Raw genomic sequence first — 25,440 nt, 5'->3', positions numbered from 1 at the left:
ATGGCGGCCTTTGTCGCTCTCGCCCTGCAGCTCCTTCCGAGTGAGTCATGAGGGGGGGATCCGGGGAGGGGGGCCGGGGGATGTGGGGCGGGGTGGGGTGGGAGGGAAAGGCCAGGGAGGTCAGAGGCGGGTCCCGATCCGAGAGACCCCCTCCGAAGAGCCTCGGGGGCTGCTCCGTCTTGCGCCCCTCTCCCCCCCTCCCCCCCTCCTCCCCCCTCCTCCCCCCTCCCCCTCCTCCTCTCTGCAAAGGGGTGGGGATGTGGGGGGGGGAGAGAGAGATGCAGCCCCTTCCCTGCATCGCGGAGGCCTCGCGAGGGATCCTGATTTGCAGGGAGGGAGGGTGGGTTGGGGGGGTGTCTGGGTGGGCCCTCTTATGGGGGGTGGGGGCTGCGGGTCAAGGAAAGTGAAGAGGGAGCTGGATTTGTGGGGTGTTGAGTCAGACCCCCGGCAGAGGGGCTGCTTCGAGAGAAGCGCGGGGAGGGGGGAGGAATGAGGGACTCCCTGGCACTCCACGTGTTTGGGAATGAGGCCCATTCAGACGGGGTGGAGGCTGCAGAGGGCGACGCCCCCAGCAGAGAGCTCCCCGGGGACCAGAGGAGGCTCTATGGAGGAGGAGGGCACGGATTCCTTTCTCCGGTGCCCAAACAATTCCCATTCATCCCCTGCACGGGAGATGTTGAATGTTTGAATCTTTGAGCCCGTTGAAACAAAACGCAGTTTATTTCCTGGCTCGGCTGGTGGGAGGACTGGATGCCCCAGAATCGTTTAAGGGGGAGAGTCCGCAGTCCTGGAAAGGCACACGAGGGGGGCCTTTCCTGCTCCCTCCTTACAGAAAGAAGGTTTGAGTTTTCCGGGGTGCTGCAGGAATGGCTGGGAGGGGTCTGGGGAACTGAAAGGGGCTTTGGGGAGAGGGGAGAAAGGCAGGGCCAGGCTCTGCTACGCTTGACCCAATAGGTAGAGAAAGGGGGGAGCAATGAATTGGGAGAAGATCCCCTCTCCCCCAGTACACACATGCCTTCCTGTGCCAGAAAGAGCTGCTTTGTGCAAAATAAAGATATTCTCAAAAGAAAAAAGAGCTAGGGAATTAAGACCCACAAGAGACATGAATAGGGAAGGGCCCTTCTAGCCACTTCAGACTGGGGCGGGAGCTGATGGGCCAAGGTTCAGAAGGGGCAGGAGATTTTGCCCCCAGGGCTTCTTGGCAGCCTGGCCCCAGCAGGCCTTTCCTTCCTTCCTTCCTTCCTTCACATCCGGATCTCAAGCAATGCAACTGTGACCTTTGCTCTTTGGGAAGCAGTTGAGGGAGAGCCCCCCTCCCACCCCCTTTCTCCTTCTCCCTTTTGAAATCCTTGTCCTCTCAGTTGTGGGATGCTTTTCTACTCTGCTGGGTGTGTAGGAAGGGGGGGGTCCCTCCAGGCTCCCCAAGATTATGAACCAGAGTTTCAGGCTCTCTTCAGGGTCAGCAGTGCCAGGTGCTCCATGGAAGAAGAGAGACAAGGCCCCCATCTGACATGCCTAGGAGACATCAGTCTCTGACCTGAATCATACAAGCAGAGATAGTGGGCACAACCTTTTTCTTGTAGTGCTAGCTTTCTATGTGCAGGGTGTTTTCCGTAATGCAAAGGAACATTTGTAGTTGCCAAGTTCAGGGTTGGAATCTCCCACCTGCCTCCTTGAGCCAGACAGTCCAGTTTTAGCTCCTAATTTGTGACTACGGACATGTTACCTAATTTGATTGTAAATCTGGAGTAATCCAACAAAAAAATAGTTATAGATCTGTGATTTGGAACTGTGTTTTTCCATCATGGTGGTGCCAAAAAGCAGCGGAGCCATGTTTTTTTGGGTGCAGTCTGTGGTTATGGGCATAATATTTGATTTGATGGCAAATTTGGGGTGACCCAAAGCAAAAATCCTGAGGATGCACAAGGTTCCATGCTTTGGAATTATGTTTTTACACTATTGCAGCACTATGAAGCATTGGATGCATGATTTTGTGGTGCTGCATATTAGACTAAAACACGATCTAAAGTATAACCATGGATTTCTTTTGTGAAAATCAGATATGATTTCATGAAGATCCATTTAACTTCATCTAGATCTGACTTTTACCAAGTCTCCTTTTGCACACAACTTCTACTGAGGTGTGGCATTTTTATAATCTGTTTGGTCCAATTCCTCTCCATAGGGCACCCAAACATGGTCTGGATGGGGGGATGGGTTCCTAAGTATGCAAAAGAGTTCTGGAATTGAAAGAAAAGGATCCTTCCCCCCCCCCCCCAATCCCAAACTACCCCAGCAGTGGGGCCTGAGCATGCTTCTCACCCTCCAGGAGCCATGGAAGATGGAAAACAGTTGAGCATTATATAAGGGGAAGAGAAAGTAGAAAGGAGTAACTGGATATATGAGTGGTGAAACAAGCACAGGCAGAATGTGACAATACTATGTATCAGTCTTTGGTAGGAAGCCTGCTGTATCTCCAACGTGGTCTAGACCAGACATTCATCAGAATGTGCATTGCCTAAGTAAGAAATGTGTATCTCCAACAGTAACTGATTGGAAGGCAGCAAAGAAGGTGCTAAGATACCTGAAAGGATCTGTGCACAGAAAGCTGTGTCTAAGAGTATGTGATGGGGAACTGGTTGCCTATTCTGATGCATCGTGGGCGGATCAGGGAAAGGCAAGATCTACCACAGGGTATGCGTTGTATTTGGGAAGAGCCCTCATTCACTGGAAATCAGTTACACAATCATTTGTCGCCATGAGTATTTGTGAAGCTGAGTACCGTGCTATAAATGAGACAATAATGCAGTTGGAATGGTTCATGTATTTGTTGAAAGAACTAAATGTAACTGTACCTATGCCTGTAACAATATATACTGACAATGCTGCAGCAATACAATTAGGAAACGAACAATGTTTCAGAAGCAAAAGCAGACATATCCGAATTAGATATCAGAATGTGGCAGATGCAATAAACAGAAACCAAGTGTGTATTGAAAAGTGTACAGATGACAAAAACATGGCTGATCTGTTTACTAAGACAGTAGATAGTAACAGATTTCAACAGTTGGTAAAATTATTATGACAACTTGAGAAGGAGTGTCAGAGTAACAAGTTGACCATAATAATCTGACAGAGACAGCTGACAGGTAGCTGTCAGATCAGAGGCATCTGAGATGATGCAAGAGGCAGCAATAGCCTTGCAGGTTCAAGAGTGAACTTGCAGCAGTAAGGATGATGTCATACTGTGGCCAGGTCTGCAGGTGGCCTAATTGGCATCAGGTGCTGTAATGTATATAAGTTTATGTAACTGTAACTCTGTGCTGGGAAGTTTGGTGGAGAGAGTGTACGTGACGGTTTGTCTTTTGTATCTGTGCACTGTAAATTAAACAACACTGTTTTCTTTAAAGCAAGGAGTTCTGGTGGTGTGTCCTGGATAACTGCTAATCCGCCTGCTTCCTCGTCATCCTCAACCATAGGCGTGGTGGAATAACTCTTGTTTTGCAGGCCCTGCGGAAAGCTCCAAGATCCCACACGGCCCTGGTCACCTCAAAGGGAGTTCCACCAGGCTGGGGCCAAGGCCGAAAAAGCCCTAGCCCAGGTCAAGGATAGCCTATCGCTCTTTGGGCCGGGTAGCACCAGAAGATTACTATTTGTAGAACATAATGTTCTGTGTGTGTGTGGGGGGGGTGTTACCAGGAGAGGCGGTCCCACAGGTACGAAGGTCTCAGACCATGTAAGGCTTTAAAGGTCAAAAACAGCACCTTGCAACTGATCTGGTGTTCCAGCTGGAGCCAGTGCAGTTGGCGGAGCCCTTCCTGGATATGCTCACTCAGCCAGGCCTCAGTAAGGAGCCTCGCTGTGGCATTTTGTACCAGCTGGCGTTTCCAGCTCAGTCTCAAGGGCAGCCCCATGTAGAGTGAGTTACAGTAATCCAGCGAGGAGGTTACCATCACATGGATCACCAGGGCTAGGTCAGGGTGAGAGAGGTTAGGCACCAACTGGCGGACATGGAAGAGGGTTGCCTTGACCTGAGCCTCTGTTGTTAAGGAGGCATCAAGGATCACTCCCAGGTTCCTGATGGCAGGTGCAGGTGTCAAACATCAGATCCAACATATGTCCAGCTTGAAGGGTACGACCCAAAACGAATTGGGAGAACCCCAGTGCCGCCATGGAAGATAATAGGTCCCAAGCTAGCGATGAAGGAGCGGCATTGGCATGGATGTTGAGGTCCTCCAGAACTATTAGCTTCCGCCGCTGCCTCTAACAAGCTCAGCAGGGTATCTGCTGGTGCATCGGGCAGCTGGTACACCAGCCCGATAGCCAGGTTCTCCTCAGCTTCCCACATGAGAGATCCCCACATTCAATGCTGGGGATCTCTAGGGCGGACAGAGCCCTGAAAGATTAAGTCTCCCGGACGAACAACGCTCCCCCCCCCCCCGCCCATTGTCTGAAACTGGTGGAGAACCAGAAAACCTGGGGGAGCAAGGCTCTTTCAGGGCGACAGTCTCACCCGCTTGCACCCAGATCTCGGTCATGCAGGACAGGTCCACACCCTGCTAAGTAAAATAACTGCAGGGTGGTGGTCTTATTGCTAATGGACCTGGCCGTGCACAACAGCAGTGTCGGAGACGGGTTGTTCCTAGCCCGCCTACCATCGTACCTCAAGATGGGATGCAGGTTGGAAGGAGTCTGAGCATAGCCCTATCCTTAAGTGCTTCCCTTATACCACCTACTCCCACCGCCATTCTTCCCGCGCTCCCCCAATGACTGGGATCCCCAACCCATTCCTGGCTTCCCAGGTTGGAACAACTGGCTGCATTGGACCTGTGCTGGTCAATCACCAGCCAACGAATACTACAAAATTCCTAACCTATAAAACCAAAGGTAATACAATAACAACAAAGAATCCCCCCTCAACCATATTAAATACTAGCAATTAGGATTTTGACGATGCTAGAGAAAATTTCTTGCGGTAAATAAATAACCCAAGAGACCCCAGCAACAGAAGCAAGTCCCAAAGCTCATCCAGGAATATCAGTCCTTGGATGTTTCGGAGGCTGTTAGAGGCCTCCTTCTTCTTTGGCCGGAAGAGAGCTACCTGCAGGATAACTGGGGCAGCCTCTCGGTATGAGAGTGAACTTCCAAGTTCACAGGAGCCACCTCAAAACAGTAGGAGCTTCTACAAGGAACTGGATCCTGGAAGGTTTACTTCAAAGTAATCCATTGGGGGGGTAGTTTTTGGATTGTGGAAGGGAAGAAGGCAGGGATCATTCTCATGGATGCCAGAAGGCGCTGAGGTTTGGGTGAGAGAAGCAGCACCCTTTTGCCAGGCAAGAGAGGTACAGACCCCCCCCCCAGGCCACACAAGAGGGAGAAACTCAAAAGGCACAGTCACAGGAGGCATCGGTTCCGGTCCCATAAGGATTTTAGCTGCTGCTTCTCCCCATCTACGATCTCCCTGATGCAAGGTAGCCAATGTCCAGGTTAGGCCTGGAGGTTGCCTGGAATTACAGTGGATTAGTTTGCATGCAGAAAATGGCTCCTTTGGGAGCTGGACTCTATGCCATTATCCTCCCCAGGCTCTGACGTGGAAGCAAGTGGATTAGGAGTTCCTCCAGGTCATAACCACCAGAAGTCTTGCTTTATAAGAAACAGTGTCTTTTATTTACAGTGCACAGATAAAACATACCATCACGTACACTACTCCACTATTACTTCCAGGCTTCCTCCAAATAGGATAGTTGTTAGGTTAGGTTACAGAATCATGGTTACATAGCCTTATATACACTCACTGCACCTGATCTGCATTTAGGCCACCTGTAGACCTTCCCAAGCATTACATCAGCAAACTGCCCAGATCCGGATTACTGCAGTTCCCTTTGGTACCAGCAAGGCTATGGCTTCTGCTTGCATCATCTTTGACCTCCATGATCTCCCAGATCTGACAGCTATCACACAGCTGTTACTGTCAGATTATTACAACCAACTTGATACTCTGACAGGCTCCACCCGCAAATGTCCAGTACTTTCCCAACGTGGAGATGGCAACCTTGTGCATTCGGCAGGGTTCCTTGCCTCCCCCCAGGTCCTATTCATCCCAGCAGCTCTTGTGCCCTGATCTGGAGAGGCTTCAGGAAATCAACTGAGCCCCGTTCCATGCAGAAGTCACACCCCTGATTCAATCCCACTCTGTGCCAGTGTCAGATTTACACTTACCCTATGCTAGCAGGAGAAATGGGTGGGCATCTCTCCTGATATGCTTAGTGGCCAGCCGAAGCCCCTAGGACAGATTGGCCCAAAGTAATCAGAGGAAATATTGTCGAAGGCTTTCACGGTCAGAGTTCATTGGTTCTTGTAGGTTATCCGGGCTGTGTAACCGTGGTCTTGGAATTTTCTTTCCTGACGTTTCGCCAGCAACTGTGGCAGGCATCTTCAGAGTAGTAACACTGAAGGACAGTGTATCTCAGTGTCAAGGGTGTAGGAAGAGTAATATATAGTCAGAAAGGGGTTGGGTTTGAGCTGAGTATTGTCCTGCAAAAGTATTGTCCTGTAAGTATCAAGATAATGTGCTAATGAGGGTATGGTATGTTAATATGGAACCATTGTATCCTGAAGTGATCTGTTAATGTGTGTAATCCAAAACTAATCTGTATGGCTATTGTTGAATGTTGTCTTTGTCTGGAGGTTTTTCAGGGCAGGAAGCCAAGAGTTTAAGGCTTGGCTTCCTGCCCTGAAAAACCTCCAGACAAAGACAACATTCAACAATAGCCATACAGATTAGTTTTGGATTACACACATTAATAGATCACTTCAGGATACAATGGTTCCATATTAACATACCATACCCTCATTAGCACATTATCTTGATACTTACAGGACAATACTTTTGCAGGACAATACTCAGCTCAAACCCAACCCCTTTCTGACTATATATTACTCTTCCTACACCCTTGACACTGAGAGACACTGTCCTTCAGTGTTACTACTCTGAAGATGCCTGCCACAGTTGCTGGCGAAACGTCAGGAAAGAAAATTCCAACACCACGGTTACACAGCCCGGATAACCTACAAGAACCAATAATCAGAGGAAAGCTTGTAACATCTTTAGACAGGCAGAAACAGTTAATGTTCCCAAGGAGCCAAACAGGCATATCTAAAAAAGCTTGGTATGCAATATAGCCATATGCTATTACAAACCACGAGAAATACTTTGGTGCTGATCCACCAGGTATCTCTTTTTTTTTGTCTCTCCACCCACACAGGATAAGCCATTGCCAAGTGAGTAAAGGCATCTTCTCACATTCGGAGTCGATCCACTAGGAGAGGAAGGAGATGGATGAGCAGGATCCGGAAGGAGTCAGAATCGGCAAGAGAGCAAGGAAAGGGCCCCATCCCATCCAAGCTGGGAGTGGTGTTGAATTCGGGGACCAGGAATCCATGAACTCAGAAGTCATTTGCCAACACTTCCGGCAGTTCAGCTACTGTGAGTCCGATGGACCCCGAGAGGTTTGCAGCCAGCTCCATGGACTTTGCAACCACTGGCTGAAGCCAGAGACACACACCAAGAAGGAGATCGTGGACCTGGTGATCCTGGAGCAGTTCCTGACCATCCTGCCCCAGGAAATGCAGCAATGGGTCAGAGGTTGCAGACCAGAGATCAGTTCCCAGGCGGTGGCCCTGGCCGAAGGCTTCCTCCTGAGTCAAGCAGAAGAGAAGAGGCAGGCAGAGCAGGTGAGGCCTTTCCCCCCCCCCCAGGTATGTCCAATTCAAGCAATGATGTCTGACCTTATCCTAAGCACACGATAAAGAGAAAAAGCCTAAATAATCACGCATGCCACAAATATATTAGTATAACAATCAGCTCAAAGTAAATGTAAACTTTAGTGTTTGTTTGTTGGCATGGGGCTGTGGCTCAGTGGTAGAGCATCTGCTTGATATGCGGAAGGACCCAGGTTCAATCCCCAGCATCTCCAGTTAAAGGGACCCCTGCCTGAGACCCTGGAGAGTCGCTGCCTGTCTGAGTAGACAATACTGACTTTGATGGACCCAGGAGGGTCTCATTCAGTAGAAGGCAGCTTCATGTGTTCATGTGTTCATCCCCAGTAAGACAGTATTTAAGGTGATTTCCTTTGGCAACGGGATATACAGCTGATGAAAATATTGGATTAGAAACGGTCACTGTACCAAAACACCGTAGTGTACTTATCTTGTTGCAATATACTTATCTCCCTAAGAGGACTGCTTCGACTTTGTTATTCTCCCTAGTTGGCTCTCACTTTGTTCTCCTGACGACTCCTCATGGAGTCAGTGTCTTTCTAGAGTCCTTTCAAGACTCCGTGTCCTTTCTTCGTCTGTTGAAGAATTCCACACGACTTTTAAGTCCTTGGACTTTTTTTATTGATTACATATGTGTTGCTTGAGCGCTGTGCTTCATTTACCTGTTTACATTTGTTTGTCAGGCCTTTGCGCTGATTGTTATACTAATATATTTGTGGCATTCGTGATTATTTGGGCTTTTTTCCTTTATTGTGTGCTTGCTTGGCCATCTTGCTGTGATTTTTTGGCTGAGCTTATCTTAAAGCTTCCTTGCCTAATATTTGTCCAAGTGTTAGTCAACCAAACGGGACGTTTAACAACCTGATTCAGCAACCACTTCTAGGGAATTTCTTATCCAGATAATTCACCAACGTTGAAAGAAAACCCTACCAGGTGAAGAGGAAATTAATGGGTTAAATTAGGGAATTGAGAAAAATACTCTTAAACATAAGTTTAGAGAAAGCTGGAGAAAATAGAACAGTTGAAATGTTGATGCAAGAGGTAATCATTAAGAGCAACTAAGACAGGATAAATAGAACTTTAGTCTAGCAAAGCAAACAGATGGAAAGTGCCTTAACTTTTAGGAAATGTGTTAACCAAAAATGTCAGCTCAATCTCAATTTAATGTCAAAACATCAATCATATCAGCATATTTCTTCTTGGAATAATGATCTCATATCATCATGTCCTTGTCAGTCTATAGAAAAAGGATACATCTTCTGAAATATGCTATATATCAGTGATGGCGAACCTTTTAGAGACTGAGTGCCCAAACTGCAACCCAAAACCCACTTATTTATCGCCAATTGCCAATACGGCAATTTAACCTGAATACGGAGGTTTTAGTTTAGAAAAAACAACTCATACATTCACATATTTTGCGTTAAAAGAAAAACACAATAATAGAGCTTTCAATTATACAAACAACTTTTTATTGAAAGGTAAAAGTTTGCATTTGGCATGCATCTCTCCAGGACTCGTCCTCTGCTCAGCCACCGGACATTATTGTACATAAGTAAACAATTATACTGTGCCTGAACCTCCTCAAGAAGTGCTTGAAACTGTCGACAATTCAGAGCACGAGCCATGATGTAATTTACCATTTTTGTGACATCTTTGAGAACGTCGTCAAATTTTTTGAACAATTAATGTGATTTTTGCTGTTGTGTTCATACTGATAATTTGTCTACCCTTGGCTCATACTTTGTAAGTTTGAGAGCAACACATGCAGCACTCAGGTCATCTGTTAACCTGTTTCTGGTGTCAGGTTTGATATAATTCAAAGCTGAAAACAGCTGCTCACAAGCATAAGATGATCCAAACAAAGTAAGGAAAGCAATCCCAAGTCCTTTCATTGACTTAAAATTATTTGGCAGAGAATTCCACACTTTAAGGATTTCATTTTCAGAACTAACTGTGCTGTCCTTTGGCATCCCTTCTATCTTCTCAAGTGTTTCATGCAGGTCATGGAATTTATTTTTCCAGATAGAGCTTTCTTGAAATTCTATTAGCTCCATTTCCAGATTTTCTAAATCTAACCAGTGTAGGCAGGAAAGATCAAGTTCTTCACATTTGGCTTTATCTGGAGAAGTAAGAAAACACAGGGTTGTCTCCATCTTACGGAACTGTAAAAATCTGTTACTAAAATTCACCTTTGCAGCTGCTACAATGCTAGAAAATTCCTTGTAGATTTCCTGATGGCTTGTAGGATTGTCTGCAAATGTTTTAGAATTTTCTAAATGCTTTTTTAGATTTGGAAAATATTTCAGCTGCCCACTTTCAAAATCCCTTTCAAAAACCTGCAGTTTTCTCTCAGATGTTTTGATATCACAAAACATCCTTTCTGCTGTAGTTGTTTGTTCAGTACATTGAAGTGTTGTGTAAAATCTGTAAAAAACATGAGGTTGGTAAGCCAGGCCATATCACTGAGCTGTGGATATTCCTGTTCTTTTTAATTCATAAACAGCCTAATTTCATCCAAACAGGCTACAAATCTCAAGTACATCTGAATTCCATAGATTTCAAGGGGAGAAACGTATTTTCTTCTATTTAGCTCTCAGACTGAAACCAAGAGGACTAAAGGCCAAACCACACATTAGGTTGAAGATCCATTACTAGATCTCCACATGGTTTTTTCACCCTAAAATGCAGCCATAGGGACAGACCACACTGGGCTGGGAGGATATTAACTTTCTTCATTTCCCCAATTAAAAATGTCCTCCCCAACTGGGTGGCTTTGTTCCTAGTAGACAAAACTTTTTCTGTCTTCTTTCCTTGCTAGGAGATAATTGTACCTGGTGTGGAGGGGAGAGTTCAGCTGAGAAGTTAGTACCTTGATGTCTCTGTAAAGGGCCTTTTTAAAACAGCTGCACCCTGGGATCAAGTTCAGAATTAGATATATAGGTGAGTCAGCACAGCACTTAACATTCTGTAAGGGGAAAAAAAAACAATGTTGATGTTTGAAAAGGCAGTTGGAATGGGGTGAAGAGAGTCAGCTGGATGGCAAGGGATGATGAGAAGCTGACAGAGTAAGCAGGGATAAAAAAAAGGCAGAGCAATCCATGTGGTAATACCTACCTAGGAAAGCAGAAAGGAAGAAACTGAAGACGGGCGGGGGCCCCAAACTGAAGACGGGTGGGGGCCCCAAATTGAAGACGGGCAGGGCCCCCGACAAAAAGCTAAGCTGTTCCGCAGCTCAGCTGAGGGGGGGCGTGGCAAGATGCTCGGCCATAGCCTCCCCGTCTAAAGTAAAGACGGGCGGGGGCCCCAACAAACAGCTGAGTTGCGGCTGCAGCTCAGCTGACAGAGAGGGAGGGGCTTGCCCCAGGTGCAAGGAGAGGGAGGGCGCCAGCGCAGGCTTGGGGAGCATGGGCTTGGGGAGAAGGAGCACCCCACCACGGCAACACAGCACAGCCCTAAGCAGATACAAGGGCTCCACACGTGCCCACAGAGAGGGCTCGGCGTGCTGGCTGCGGCACACGTGCCATCGGTTCGCTAACACGGCTATATATTATTCTGAATTTGCCTGTATTCTTTGAGACCTCACTCAGGACCTCTCCTACCCGGGTACACATTAAACTCTCACTATTGTTTTTATTTGCAAAGGTCTGTCTCTGTGTATTTTCTGATCTCCAGCAAAATACAGTCGAACCAAAGTCCACTCTCCCACTTCACAGGTCTGCTGATAGAAAGGTGCAGAGTCTGGGAGTAGGCAACATCCATTCCTTGGTGTCTTCCAGTTCATCTCTTACCTGTCTCCCTCGCTGCTGTTTCAGAAGTGGGGTCCATCCATGAAGAATGAAGCTAAGTTCTGTGAGATGGAAAGAGCTCAGTCAGAGGAAGGGCAGCGAGCTCAGCCACAGGAACATGCCCAAAATGCCCTCTCATGCGGTAAGGACTCATGGTGCCTGGATGGGATTGGGGAATCCAGTGAATTTGATGGGCAGAGAGTTCTGCTCAGAGAAAAACCAAAATGCTTCTTCAACCAAAAATTCACAGAGGCAATTGCTAACATTGATTACAGTATTTATATCCCACCTTTTTCCCATAAGTAGAGGAACTCAAGGTGGCTCTAAACAAAAGGTAGACAAATGACGGATGACCTCTTCAATCTTGTGAATAAATGGAGCCTGCACGTTGTGGGTAGCCAATCTCTGAAAACCGGTTGCTAGGGGCTCAATAGTGGGCGAATGTGTTCTGTTGCTGATTGCGGCATCTGACAGGTCGCTGTAGGAAATAGGATGTTGAACGAGGGATGCCAGGCTGTGGTCTGGCATCCATGGCATCTTTGGGGAGGGGTTTGGGTCAGATGTGATGTCACATTGATGTTGCCTCTAGTCGAAAACCCATATGTGACATTAGTGGATCAGTAGATGCTCTCGAAACCCATTGATATTACCCTGAGTTTCCAGATGCACTAAAGCCACGTGAGGGATCTCGGCCAGATGTGACAATGAAGTGCCAGGCGATGTCCTTTTCGGCTCTCTCTTTTTCTCCCACCTCCCTGGACTCAAGGGGGTGTGCAACGGCCCAGCCAGTGGGAGAATAGCATGCCTGGGTCTTTGTTCTGATCCAGCACAGATACTTTCAGGTTTTTGAGGTTTTTGAGCTCCAGCATTCAAGGGACAAGTTTCAAGTATCACAGGACTTCCAGTAATGGCTTGATCGCTTGCACACGTCCCCAGGGGAAGTTCCCAGGGGAATCCAAGATTCGCTTGATTTGGAGTGTTTTTAACACTCCAACCCGGTCTTAAACGGTGGACTGGGATGCAGGAATTCCTCTGCAGCCTGAAGAAAGCAGTGTGACTCCCATACTCTCTGAGGGAGATTTTTTAAGTCCCCTGGAGATGTGGATGCTGTCCCACTAGGCATTGAGGGGAGAAGGCATCGCCGCCAGCGTCTTTTGGCATTGGGCTTGGATCTCCATTATCCATAACCAATCTATGAACTGTTAAATGAAGAAAAACCTCGCTCTTGGAAACCTTTGTGAGTACCAAGATTACTTTTGACTATTACTTGAAATAAGAGACTGACCTGGCTGACAAAATAACCGGGATTTCCGCATTGAAGCACGCAGGACCAGAAGGGACTCCTGGTGCATCAACTAAAAGGTTTGCCATTTAGAACTACAAAAAGGGGACGACGGAAGGTCCGCGGCAGAACTACATCCGGCTAACTTCCTACTTCCTGCTACACTCCGATCTAGAGCGTCCATAAAAACTCGATGGTACTTGAACTTTAAAAACCTATTTTTTACTTGGTTAAAGAGGCTTTTTCAGAAACTAAATTAGTGAATCTGTTTAGCATGACTAACTGGTCTACCCACAACCTCCAGAAATTACTTTGTGAGGCATGCCGAAATCATCAAATTAAAGCACCTAATATAAATGTCTTCAACTCGCCCAAGGTCTGGATCGATCCACACTGTATCACCTGCAGTATCTAAGTCTAAAAAATCATCAGAGGCCAATATGGAGAAAAAAGTTTCAGATATGCTGGCCAAACAAAATGAGATTTTTGCAAAACAGCATGAACAACGATTAAAACAACAGGAACAGATGTCAAATCAACAAGAACAAATGTCAAAGCAAATGGAGCAAATGACTGCTATGATGACTAATTTGACTCAGACGATGACTCAAAAAATGAATGAGGTTACTGAAGAACTTAAGGATGTAAAAGTCCAGGTTAATACAATTAAAACAGATGTAAAGACCCTAGATGGATCTTTAAAGAAAGTGACGGATTATCAAAAGGACACTAGGAAAAAGGTGGACTCCAATGAGAGACAATTAGATGCAATTGTTGTTCAGGAAGATACATTGAAGGATCAATTAGCAATGATGGACATGAAAACCAGAGAGTCTAATTTACGCATACGCAATTTTCATGAAGAGTTGGGAGATACTAGAGATGAAATGATAAGAAACTTGGCAGCACTAACCCAGATTGAAGAGCAACAACTGGACCAAGCGGTGAATAGAATATACAGGACCCCCTTACCATCAAGACTAAAGAAGACTAAACCAAGAGATGTGATGGTTACTTTTTAGGACATCAGGATGAAAGATCTTATCATGAAACTTCACTATGAGAAACCAATGATGGTAGGGGAAACAACCTTGATAATTCTTAAGGATATATCTAGACACTTAATGGCGAAAAGGAATATTTTTAAGGACTTCACTGCAACACTTCGGAAAAATGGGATAAGATATAGATGGATTTTGCCACAAGGACTAACTTTTTTGTACAAGGGAGTCAGAACAACTGTCACCTCATTGCAAGATGTTGGGAAATTTCTGAGAAAATACAAGAGGGACTTTGCAGATGTACCTCCTGGTGACTTAGAGGAGGAGGAAGAAGAACAAGAAGATTCTGCTTTGAAGGGAGCAACAGGAGGACCTAGATTATAAGACTATAATATCACATTAGAAAATCACTATGCTAAAGTAATCTCATGGAATGTTAATGGACGGAATGAAAAAACCAAGAGGGGAAGGATTTTTAAATTTTTACAGAAACAAAGATACAATTTAATCTGCTTACAAGAAACTCATATTTCAAAAAAAGACAATATTTGGAAAGACATATGCTTGGTCAAGCATTTAACACATCGTCCAATAATAAAACCAAAGGTTTTATGCCCATGCCAGCCTTAGTCCTGAATTGGTATATAAAGATGAAGAAGGTCGTATAATGATAATTAGAACAAAAATAATGGGACAAAAAACACTGGTGGTAGGAATATATGCGCCAAATGAAGGGAAAGCTAAATTTTATGAACAACTACATGACATCCTACTTCAGCATGCTCAAGAACAGATTTTATTGATGGGAGATTTTAATGGAATTACTTCCCCTGTTATGGATAAAAAAAACTCAAGCTAAAAATGAAAAAGATGGACTTCTCCCAAAGACCTTCTTTCAGATGATGGCTGACTTGGACTTACAAGATATTTGGAGAACTAGAAATACAACAGCTAAAGAATCTACCTTCTACTCGGCAAGACATGACTCTTACTCTAGAATAGACATGATTTGGACAAGTAAGTCTATTTTTACACAATTGCGTAAAATACACATTGTGCCAAGAACTTTTTCAGACCACAATCCAATTTCCTTTGAATAGAATAACCGACAAGTATTTAGATGGAAATGATAAACTTTTGAAAGATCAGAGACTTTTGGAGGAACTATCTACATTAATTAAGGACTATTTTGAAATAAATATGAATGGAGAAACCACTTTAAATATAGTATGGGATGTATTTAAAGCTGTAACTAGAGGATTTATGATTCAGAAAAACACAGCATGGAGGAAACAACAGCTATTGCTTACCAATACCATACACTGGATTTACAAAAACAAGAACAAGAATTGATTTTGGAATCACAAGAAGATTATACAAAAAGCATTATACTAGAAAAAACAAATGTACTTAAACACCAGTTAAATATGGTGGTTTCGGAAGAAATTAATAAGAAAATATGCAAAACAGAGATATTTTGAGCAGGCAAACAAACCAGGCAAGTTATTGGCAACTCATCTTCGGGACTCTTTCCAAAAATGAATTATATCTAAAATACAAACAGCACATAGATCTGCCTATACCACAGCAGACATTCAAAAAGAATTTATATCCTTTTATACTAAATTGTACCAAAAGGATGAAATATCAATTAATAAAAATGAGAAATATTTACATTCTATAAATATGAAAAAATTATTTTTAGCCCAGCAAAAACTTTTGGAAGAACCAATTACATTAGAGGAATTAGAAGAAGCCTTTAAAAAACAAAAAATAGACAAAACCCCAGGACCTGATGGAATATCTGCTTTGTTTTACCGTATATTCAAATCTCAGTTGTTGCAACCGTTTTTGCTGATGTGTAACACAATAATGGACAAAGGAGCAATTCCAGAAACATGGACAAATGCTTTTATTTCACTCATTCATAAGCCTGATAGAGATCCTGAAAGAGTGACAAACTATAGACCTATCTCATTACTTAATGTGGATTATAAAATATATGTCTCAGTTTTATCTGATAGAATCAAAAAGCTGATTACAACCTTAATATACGAGGATCAAGCTGGCTTCGTCCCAGGAAGACAAATTGAGGATAATGTTAGGATACTTTTAGATGCTTTTGAGTACTACGAACAGAATAACCAAAGTAAAGTGGCTTTTGTTTTCTTGGATGCAGAAAAGGCTTTCGATATGGTCTCTTGGGATTACATGAAAAAAACGTTGGAAATAGTGAACTTTGGAGAAAGATTTAAAAGAGGCATAGAGGCTATATATACCTACCAACAAGCAAAAATACTGGTAAATGAATCAATGTCAGAACAATGTAAAATACAAAAGGGAACGAGACAAGGATGTCCGCTTTCACCTTTACTTTTTATCTATTGGAATCTCTGTGTTGTAAAATTAGGGAATCCAAGAAGATAAATGGATTAAAAGTAAATAAACAAAAGTTTAAATTGAGAGCATTTGCTGATGACTTATTATTGATTTTGGATGACCCTAACAAATCCGTAAATGAACTGAAGGAGATATTGGATTCTTATAGCAAAGTGTCAGGATTTAAGATCAATCAAGAAAAACCCAAACGATTTTTAAAAATTGGTTCTTGTAGGTTATCTGGGCTGTGTAACCGTGGTCTTGGTATTTTCTTTCCTGACGTTTCGCCAGCAGCTGTGGCAGGCATCTTCAGAGGAGTAACACGGAAGGACAGTGTCTCTCAGTGTCAAGTGTGTAGGAAGAGTAATATATAGTCAGAAAGGGGTTGGGTTTGAACTGAATCATTGTCCTGCAAAAAGTATCAAAGGTAATGTGCTAATCATTGTCCTGTAAGTATCAAGATAATGTGCTAATGAGGGTATGGTATGTTAATATGGAACCATTGTATCCTGAAGTGATCTGTTAATGTGTGAAATCCAAAGCTAATCTGCATGGCTATTGTTGACTGTAGTCTTTGTTAGTCTGGAGGTTTTCAGGACAGGAAGCCAAGCCTTATTCATTCTTAAACTCTCTTCTTTTCTGTTAAAGTTGTGCTGATGTTTATGAATTTCAATGGCTTCTCTGTGCAATCTGACAAAATAGTTGGTAGAATTGTCCAGTCTTTCAGTGTCCTGGAATAAGACCCTGTGTCCTGTTTGTGTCAGTCCATGTTCAGCCACTGTTGATTTCTCAGGTTGGCCAAGTCTGTAGTATCTTTCATGTTCTTTTATCCTTGTTTGTATGCTGCGTTTTGTGGTCCCGATGTAAACTTCTCCACAGCTGCAAGGTATACGATATACTCCTGCAGAGGTGAGAGGGTCTCTTTTGTCTTTTGCTGATCGTAGCATTTGTTGTATTTTCTTGGTGGGTTTAAACCAGGGGTGGGGAACCTTTTTCCTGCCAAGGGCCATTTGCACATTTATGACATCATTCAGGGGCCATACCAGGTGTAGATCTCCCAGTGTGGGGGGGAAGAGGCGAGGGTTGCCAGGTCTCCAGCCACCACCTGGAGGTTGGCAACCCCAGGGGAGGCCACACAGAGAAGGCCTGCGGGGTGCCCCCACTCCCCCCTCCCAGGTGGAAGGGCAGCCAGCAGTGGGCCCGAGCAAACGAGGTGCCAGGGAGGCGCAGCCCACAGTTGATCGGTAAGGGAGGAAGGAAAACAGAAAGAGGAAAAGGGAGGGAGGGAGAAAGCGAGAGAAAGGGAGAAAGAAATGGAGAGAGGGGGAGAAAGAAAGAAAAGGACGGAGGGAGACAAAGAAGAGGACGGAGGGAGACAAAGACAGAGACAGAAAAAGAGGGAGAAAGAGGGAGAGAAAGGAGAAAGAGTGACAGAAAAAGAGGAAGAAAAGAGAGAAAAGCCTTCCCCCACACACACACACACCCCCTCTGGCCCCACGCGACCGGGCCCTAGCCTCCCCTGCCCACACACACCCGGCGGCGCACAGAGCCCCGCGCGACCGGGCCCCAGTCTCCATGCCCTCTCCTCCCCAGAGTCCACAAAAGGCCCCCCCAAGCCCAATCGGCTCCTTCATGCATGCTTTGCCGCCGGGAGCCGCCAGCCTTTTTCCCCCTCCCTCTCGCTGCTCAACAGCCGACAGTCGGCGAGAGGAGGTCCAAAGGGCACCGCAGCGCCGCTGTAAGCCGCGGTGCCAGGAACACCCTCTGGGAGGGCCGGCCTGCGCCCCATCTCTGCAGCAGGGTCCCAGAGCTCCCGAGGGCCACAAAAAATGTCCTCGGGGGCCGCATATGGCCCCCGGGCCTGAGGTTCCCCACCCCTGGTTTAAACACTGTTTGTAGGTTATGTTTTTTCAAATGTTTCTCCATCCTATCAGCGACTCCTTTTTTAAGGAGATTTTTAAAAATGTTTCAAATACAGAACAGCAAGACTTGAAAACAGGGTTTTCTAAATCTAAATCAATGTTACAGAAATCCTTACTGGACACAGATGATCACCTTATATCTAAGATGTATAAACTATTGTTACAATTTCAATGTGAACAGGAACAAATTAAACCTACTATGATCAGCTGGGCGCAAATGCTAGGCCACGATATAATGCTGCAAAAATGGAAAAGGTTGTGGACAAGAGACTTGAAACTTATATCTTCGCAGCTTTTAAGAGAAAATGTATATAAAATGATGTACAAATGGTATGTAACTCCGAAGAAACTAGCAAAATCATTTCCCCCAATGTCACCAAACTGTTGGAAGTGTAACAAGGAGGTCGGATCTTTTCATCATATGTGGTGGACATGTGAATATGCTAAGAAATTTTGGGAGATGATTTACAATGAAATAAGGATGATTTTGCAGCAAAATATTCCTAAAACACCAGAAATGATGCTACTTAGTATGATACCGGACACCATTTTTACACATTGGACCTTTTTAATATATGCCACCACGGCCACACGTGTGGTATATGCAACTAAATGGAAGACTGCTGAGACACCGACGAAAAAAGATTGGATTGTAAAGATGTTACAAACGATGGAAATGGCAAAACTCACAGCTTTGATAAATCAAACTGATAATGTACAGTTTTGGGGGGAATGGGGGGTTTGGAAGACATACTGTGAAAAAATATTTTTAATGGGACCATTTAAAGGCTATTCCTGATTTAATCCATTTTATTTACAGGATATAGATAATAGTATTATGATAGTGAATTACTTAAATTTATTAAATAAGGCAATAAAAATATACATTACTTACATAATAAAGGGATTGATCTGTTAGCAAAAGTATTATAATCAATTTTTAGGTGGAAGAGAGTGACGGGGAAGTCATTGTTCACATCATCATTAATGTTTGAAAGTTATGAATGTTACCAATTTGGAGAAGATGCGATTTATTCTGTTGAAAATAATAAAAATTTATTCAAAAAAAGTTTCAAGTATCACAGGAGTCTGAAAGATGTCAGCAGCTTTTAAAGCCCCTCAAGGCTCATTGGTTCCATTTGCTTCTCTTCCACCTCTCCCACTGCTTAGTACAAAAAGTTACAATTATTTTTGAGTGTACATAGGGCAAGTTTTCACAGCCCTAGGAATGGGGTTACATAAAGCACAATTCACACAAGCAAACAGAATACGAAGTGGAGACTGATACTCTTTCTTCCCCCTTTCTCTCCTTTGCAGGAATTGAAGAGACAGTGTTAACCCATTCTTTTTGCGGAGGAATTGAAACAGCTGCTGCACCTCTAGTCAAGGTAGGGTAGAAGAGTGGGGCACAGCCTGGGTCCCCCCTCCCTTCTCAGGGGGGAGTTTTCTCCTGCAATTGCTGGTAAGGGGCCTAGGCAAGAGGCTCTGACCGCCATTCCTTTTACACGTGCCAAACTCTCCATCCTGCACCCTTCCAGAACAGCCCCTTGCAGAGTGCAGTCTCTGCTTGGCTTGAGGCAATCCTGTTTTTCTTTCAGCCTCTGGTTTCCTTTGAGGAGGTGGCCGTGTATTTCACCGAGGCAGAGTGGGCCCTGCTGGATCCACACCAAAGAGCTCTTTATGAAGAAGTCATGCTGGAGAACTATGTGAGCACGGCCTTTCTGGGTAAGGAACTGTACTGATTAGCAGGCTTTGGGTATCAGGTTGCAGCGTCTTGGAAGCAGAGAGCACGAAGTGTTCCAGGAGTCAGGGTTTTGTAGTCCAAGATCAGTATCCAGGGGTTTAGCTAGCACTATTCGTCAGAGTTTCAGGCAGCACAGTGGCGTCAGGCAAGCGTTTGCCGTACTCCTCGCAGCCACACCCAACAGATTCCTCTGAGAGCCTTTTATGCTTTGCTCCCACTAATTCAGTCAGCATCCAGCAACAACTCATGTCCGGTATTGGCAAACAGCTGCTTTCGGCTCTGGAGGTGAGCACTGTGCCTTCTCTCTCACAATTCCATTTGCAGTCTCTTCCTACATTCCTGCAAAGGTGTAGGTGATCTAGAAGGGCCAGGCACCACTGCTTGCCCTTCGTCTGCTGGCTCAGTGCTGGGGGGTGGGCGTGACTCGTCTGCTGGCTCAGGGCTGAAAGGAGGCTATGACTGAGCCTCAGTTAAGGGAAGCTGAACCCTTGATTGACCAACTCAGACTAGGGAAAGCCCCAGGTGCTGATTTTATCCCACCCAAACCTTTGAAGAACAACAAAGACTGGTGGGTTCCTTTTCTGGCCTTGTTTTTCACCTATATAGATAGGACTGGACATATGCCAAAGGACTGGGGCAGGGCAATTGTGGTGCCGTTTTTTTGAGAAAGGAAAGGAGGACAATCAAGCCAACTATAAGCGTATTAGTCTCCTCAGCATTATTAGTAAATTGTATACCAAGCACCTTTACGACAAATTTACCAGCTGGCTAGATCAAGAGAACATTATTGTCGACAAACAAGCTGACTTTAGAGAGAGCAGGTCTACTTTAGACCACTGCCTGATTTTACAGCATTTAATTGAAAAAATACTCTTCCAAGGGACCAACAACTATGTTCACAGCCTTTATAGACCTTTAAACAGCATTTGACTCTAGTGCTAGAAACAGACTCTGGGAAAAGTTAGAATGCTCTTCCATCGATCGAAGGCTTGATCCGTATTCTGTATGATAACACCACCCTTCAGGTCAGATGCAGCAGACAAGGGCATCTTTCAAGAGTTGTAAACACCTACCAAGGAGGGAAGCAGGGCTGCATTCTGGCACCTAAGCTATTTAATTACTACATCAACAATGCAGTTAGCAACTTAAAAGACCCAGCTTTACATCCTCCAAAGCTAGCCCATCGCGATATCTCTGTCTTACTCTATGCTGATGACACGGTCCTGCGATCCAGGACCCCGGATCCATGCAGGACCCCGGAGCCATGCAGAGGCTATTGTGATTGTAATATTGTTCTATTGAACAACTGGACATTAATTACTCAAAGACAAAAGTTATGGCCTTTGGTGAGAGCGCCCTAAAGTACAACAATGGAGCATTAAAGGCCACAAAATAGACCAGGTACTCAGGTTTAAATACTTAGTAGTAGTCTTACAAGCCTCTGGTTCTATAAAAGCTCACAGCGATTACGCTGCAGAGAAAGGGCAAAACTGCCTTAAAAATCATTAAATTTTCAAGAACTAAGGGAGGGCATTACCTTCCAGCCGCTCTTAAGCTTTACCAAGCGAAAACACTGGCACAACTGACATATGGGACCATACTTGGGCTGCCTTCGTCTACCTTTGTCCCATTGGAGTGGATTCAATCTAAATTTTTGAGAGCAGCCCTCCAGTTACCTCGTTGAGTATGAAATGCTACTGCTAGACTGGAGGCAGGATAGGTGAGGGTGGAGGCAAGGGTTTGTATTGCTTCCATTATTCTTTGGCTTAAATTAAACCTTAACCCTCAAGGTCTACTTCCCCTGCTTCTACAGGATACGTTCCAGTTAACATGGCTAAAGACGGTCCTTAATAAAATGGTCTGCCTGGGCCTTTCTCTACCTATCCTGTTAGCCATGGGCCTAGACCGAGCATCAAGTTACTTGAAGCAAAGGGTGGAAGACACTGAATGCCAGACAGACCTTGGAACCCTAGCACCGGATAAATCTAGATACTTGATTTTACCTGCAGCTTATTTTTCTCATCTTGAGCCTATTAATTACAGGAAGCCCTTTACCCTTGCCAGATGTCAGGCCCTACCATCATCTGTTTTGGAAGGGAAATAGAAGAAGATCCCTAGACCAGAGAGGTTTTGTCCGTGTAGGATAGGGGACATTGAAACCATGCAGTGATATGTTGCCCATTCTGCCGCGAAGTTAGATCAAAGCTTATTTCCCCCTTGCTTGGTAAACTCCCTGAAGAGTCAGTTGAGCTTTTGGCAAAGGCGCTCCTATTAGGAGAAGTTCCTCAGCTCCTGCTCCAAACTGCCAAGTTCTGTGCTGTTGGTATTAAAATATGCAGAAATTTATTAGAGAATGATCATTAAAATATTTTACAGTTTTATAAATTTCAAGGTGATAATTGAATCAGGGGTTGTTTGTATTGTTCTTAAACCTTTATTCGTACGGGCAGTTTGTGATTCCGTGGTGCACAACTATTGAGTCTGGACATTTTGATGTGCTGGCATGTGATTGGTCAGTTGACCATATTAATAAAGTTGATTTGTTTGAGCCTCAGTCCCTTGCTGGCCACCTTCTTTTGGCTCTGGTTTGGGTACACAGGGCCCCTTCTCCTCTGATGAGTCCTCACCGTCAACCTGACTGACCCTCGACAGGAACATTCATAGGTGACAAAAGTGCAAATTGGTGCTATTACGATTGTGTCATTGGGATGATGCATGAATCAACATCTTGAACAGCAATACATTGTTTTGAGGTTTGCCCCGCTACTTGCTCCCTTCTGGAGGCCTTGAGGTGGTGGAGAGACAGCAAAAGTAATATATAGCATGGCTGGGTAGAATGACCCAAGCAGCCAGACTGGCCCAGGGGAAATTGAGGCCAGTATTGTGGTCATCACCCAAGCCAGAGAGGGTGTCCTGGACTGAGGCTGATGTAGTACTGAGAGGCCCTCAGGAAAACTAGAAGGGGTCCCATCCGTATTTCTCAACATTATAACACAGTTGTCTCCCAGGTGGGATTACCATCATTCCCTCTAACTGTGTTCTGGAATGAATTCGTTCCGGTTACACTGGTTGGCATTGTTGGCATCTATCGTGACCAGATTTCCATTCTTCCAGAAAAAGGTTTCTTCTTCCTTGAATATCTTTTCCTTCCCCATATAAGAATAATCTCTCTAACTTCATGTGGAGAACCAGTGTGGTGTCGTGGCTAAGAGTAGGGGAGTAGTGCTGTGGTTAAGAGTGCGGGAGTCTAGTCTGGCGAAAGAGGTTTGTTTCCCTGCTGCTCCACATGAAGCCTGTTGGGTGATCTTGGGCCAGCCAAAGTTCTCTCAGAACTCTCTCAACCACACCTACCTCACTAGATGCCTGTTGTTGGGAGAGGCCAGGAATGTGATTTGTAAGGTGCTTTAAGACTCTTTAGGCTAGAGTAAAGAGGGGTATCAAAACTTCTATTTAATCATCAGTAGCAGAATCATAAAGTTGGAAGGGGCCAGACTCAAAAGAATGCACAAGTCAAATATGACCATTGGGAGAATGTTTCTTAAGGTACATACAGGGAGTTTGGGGAGAGGGTGGATAGGCAGATTATAAAAGCTGCTACCTGAGGAGTTCTGGCTGGGAATGTGTCCAATGGCCCATTTAGGGGAGGAAAGAAGATCTGAAAAAAGAAATGCCACCCATTAGTGGGCAGTGCCTGATGGATGGCTTGGATTCTTTCATATTTGCTGACTGGACCTCTTTCTTTATTCCAGAAGCTCAAGTAGAGGAGGCGGTTGGGGGATTCCAAGGGTTCTCTTTGGAAAAAGCCAAGAATGAAAACACCAAAGGAAACTGCAGGGATGGAGATGGACCACAGAGGCAGGAGGAAAGCCACACAGCCAAGAGGAGGGATAAGCCTATTATGTCCGAAGGAGGAGGATTCCGTGAAATCCCAGTCCAAGAAGAAAGGTCAACCAAAACAAGAAGGAATAAAGACTTCCATGCCAACTGGAGAATCCGCTCCAGGGAACATGAAAGTGAAAAGATGGCCTTTAGAAAGACCTTCCGTAGGAACATGAATGTTAGTTCCAAAAGGCAAATCCCCTCAGGAGTTAAACCATATGCTTGCATGGAAAGCAGAAAGACCTTCAATTGGAAATCAGCCGTTACTTCACATCAAAGAACTCACTCAGATCTTATTGAACACCAAAGGATTCATTCAGGACAGAAGTCCTTGATCTGCATTGGTAGTGGATGGACATTCTCTCATGGAAGAAGGAGTAAGGCCATTTTCCCAAACCATAGTATAATGGAGGCACGTAAATGCTTGTGGTGTTGGAAGTACTTCATATGCAGATCACAGCTTCTTGTGCACCAAAGAACCCACACAGGGGAGAAGCCTATTGACAGCTCAGAGCATGAAAAGAGATTCAGTCACAGTAGCAGTCTTAAAACACGTCAAAGAATCCAAACAGGGGAGAAAACCTTTGAATGCTCAGAGCATGAAAAGAGATTCACCAACAGTAGCAGTCTTCAAAAACATCAAAGAATCCACACAGGGGAGAAACCTTTTGAATACCCACAGTGTGGAAAGAGATTCAATCACAGTAGCAGTCTTCAAAAACATCAAAGAATCCACACAGGGGAGAAATCTTTTGAATGCTCAGAGTGTGGAAAGAGATTCAATGACAGTAGGAATCTTCAAATACATCAAAGAATCCACACAGGGGAGAAACCTTTTGAATGCTCAGAGTGTGGAAAGAGATTCACTCAAAGTGGCAGCCTTCAAAAACATCAAAGAATCCACACAGGGGAGAAACCTTTTCAATGCTCAGAGTGTGGAAAGAGATTCAGTAGAAGGGGCACTCTTCAAACACATCAAAGAATCCACACAGGGGAGAAACCTTTTCAATGCTCAGAGTGTGGAAAGAGATTCAGTGACAGTAGCAGTCTTCAAAAACATCAAAGAATCCACACAGGGGAGAAACCTTTTGAATGCTCAGAGTGTGGAAAGAGATTCAGTGACAGTAGCAGTCTTCAAACACATCAAAGAATGCACACAGGGGAGAAACCTTTTGAATGCTCAGAGTGTGGAAAGAGATTCAATGACAGAAGAAATCTTAAAAGACATCAAAGAATCCACACAGGGGAGAAACCTTTACAATGCTCAGAGTGTGGAAAGAGATTCAATGACAGTAGCAGTCTTCAAACACATCAAAGAATCCACACAGGGGAGAAACCTTTTGAATGCTCCGATTGTGGAAAGAGATTCAATCAAAGGGGCAATCTTGAAGCCCATCAAAGAATCCACACAGGGGAGAAACCTTTTGAATGCTCAGAGTGTGGAAAGAGATTCAATGTCAGTAGCAGTCTTCAAACACATCAAAGAATCCACACAAGGGAGAAACCTTTTGAATGCTCAGACTGCGGAAAGAGATTCAGTCGAAGTGGCAAACTTCAAAGACATCAAAGAATCCACACAGGGGAGAGACCTTTTGAATGCTTAGAGTGTGGAAAGAAATTTAGTCAAAACGGCCATCTTCAAAAGCATCAAAGAATCCACACAGGG

At 44.6% G+C, this 25,440-nt stretch overlaps 1 protein-coding gene across 1 annotated transcript; it reads left to right on the top strand.

Moving 5' to 3' along the window:
- Positions 1-25,440, top strand: LOC130473674 (gastrula zinc finger protein XlCGF26.1-like; the record flags this gene model as incomplete). The annotated part of the gene is made up of 3 exons (XM_056845280.1): positions 1-40; positions 23,645-23,840; positions 24,252-25,440. Coding segments are annotated over exons 1-3 (1,425 nt in total), but the record flags the coding sequence as incomplete, so codon positions are not given.

This window comes from Euleptes europaea, chromosome 1 (assembly GCF_029931775.1).
Source record: "Euleptes europaea isolate rEulEur1 chromosome 1, rEulEur1.hap1, whole genome shotgun sequence".
Classification (NCBI taxonomy): Eukaryota; Metazoa; Chordata; class Lepidosauria; order Squamata; family Sphaerodactylidae; genus Euleptes; species Euleptes europaea.
The sequence above is the reverse complement of the archived record's forward strand: the minus strand, read 5'-3'. Positions and strand labels throughout refer to the sequence as shown.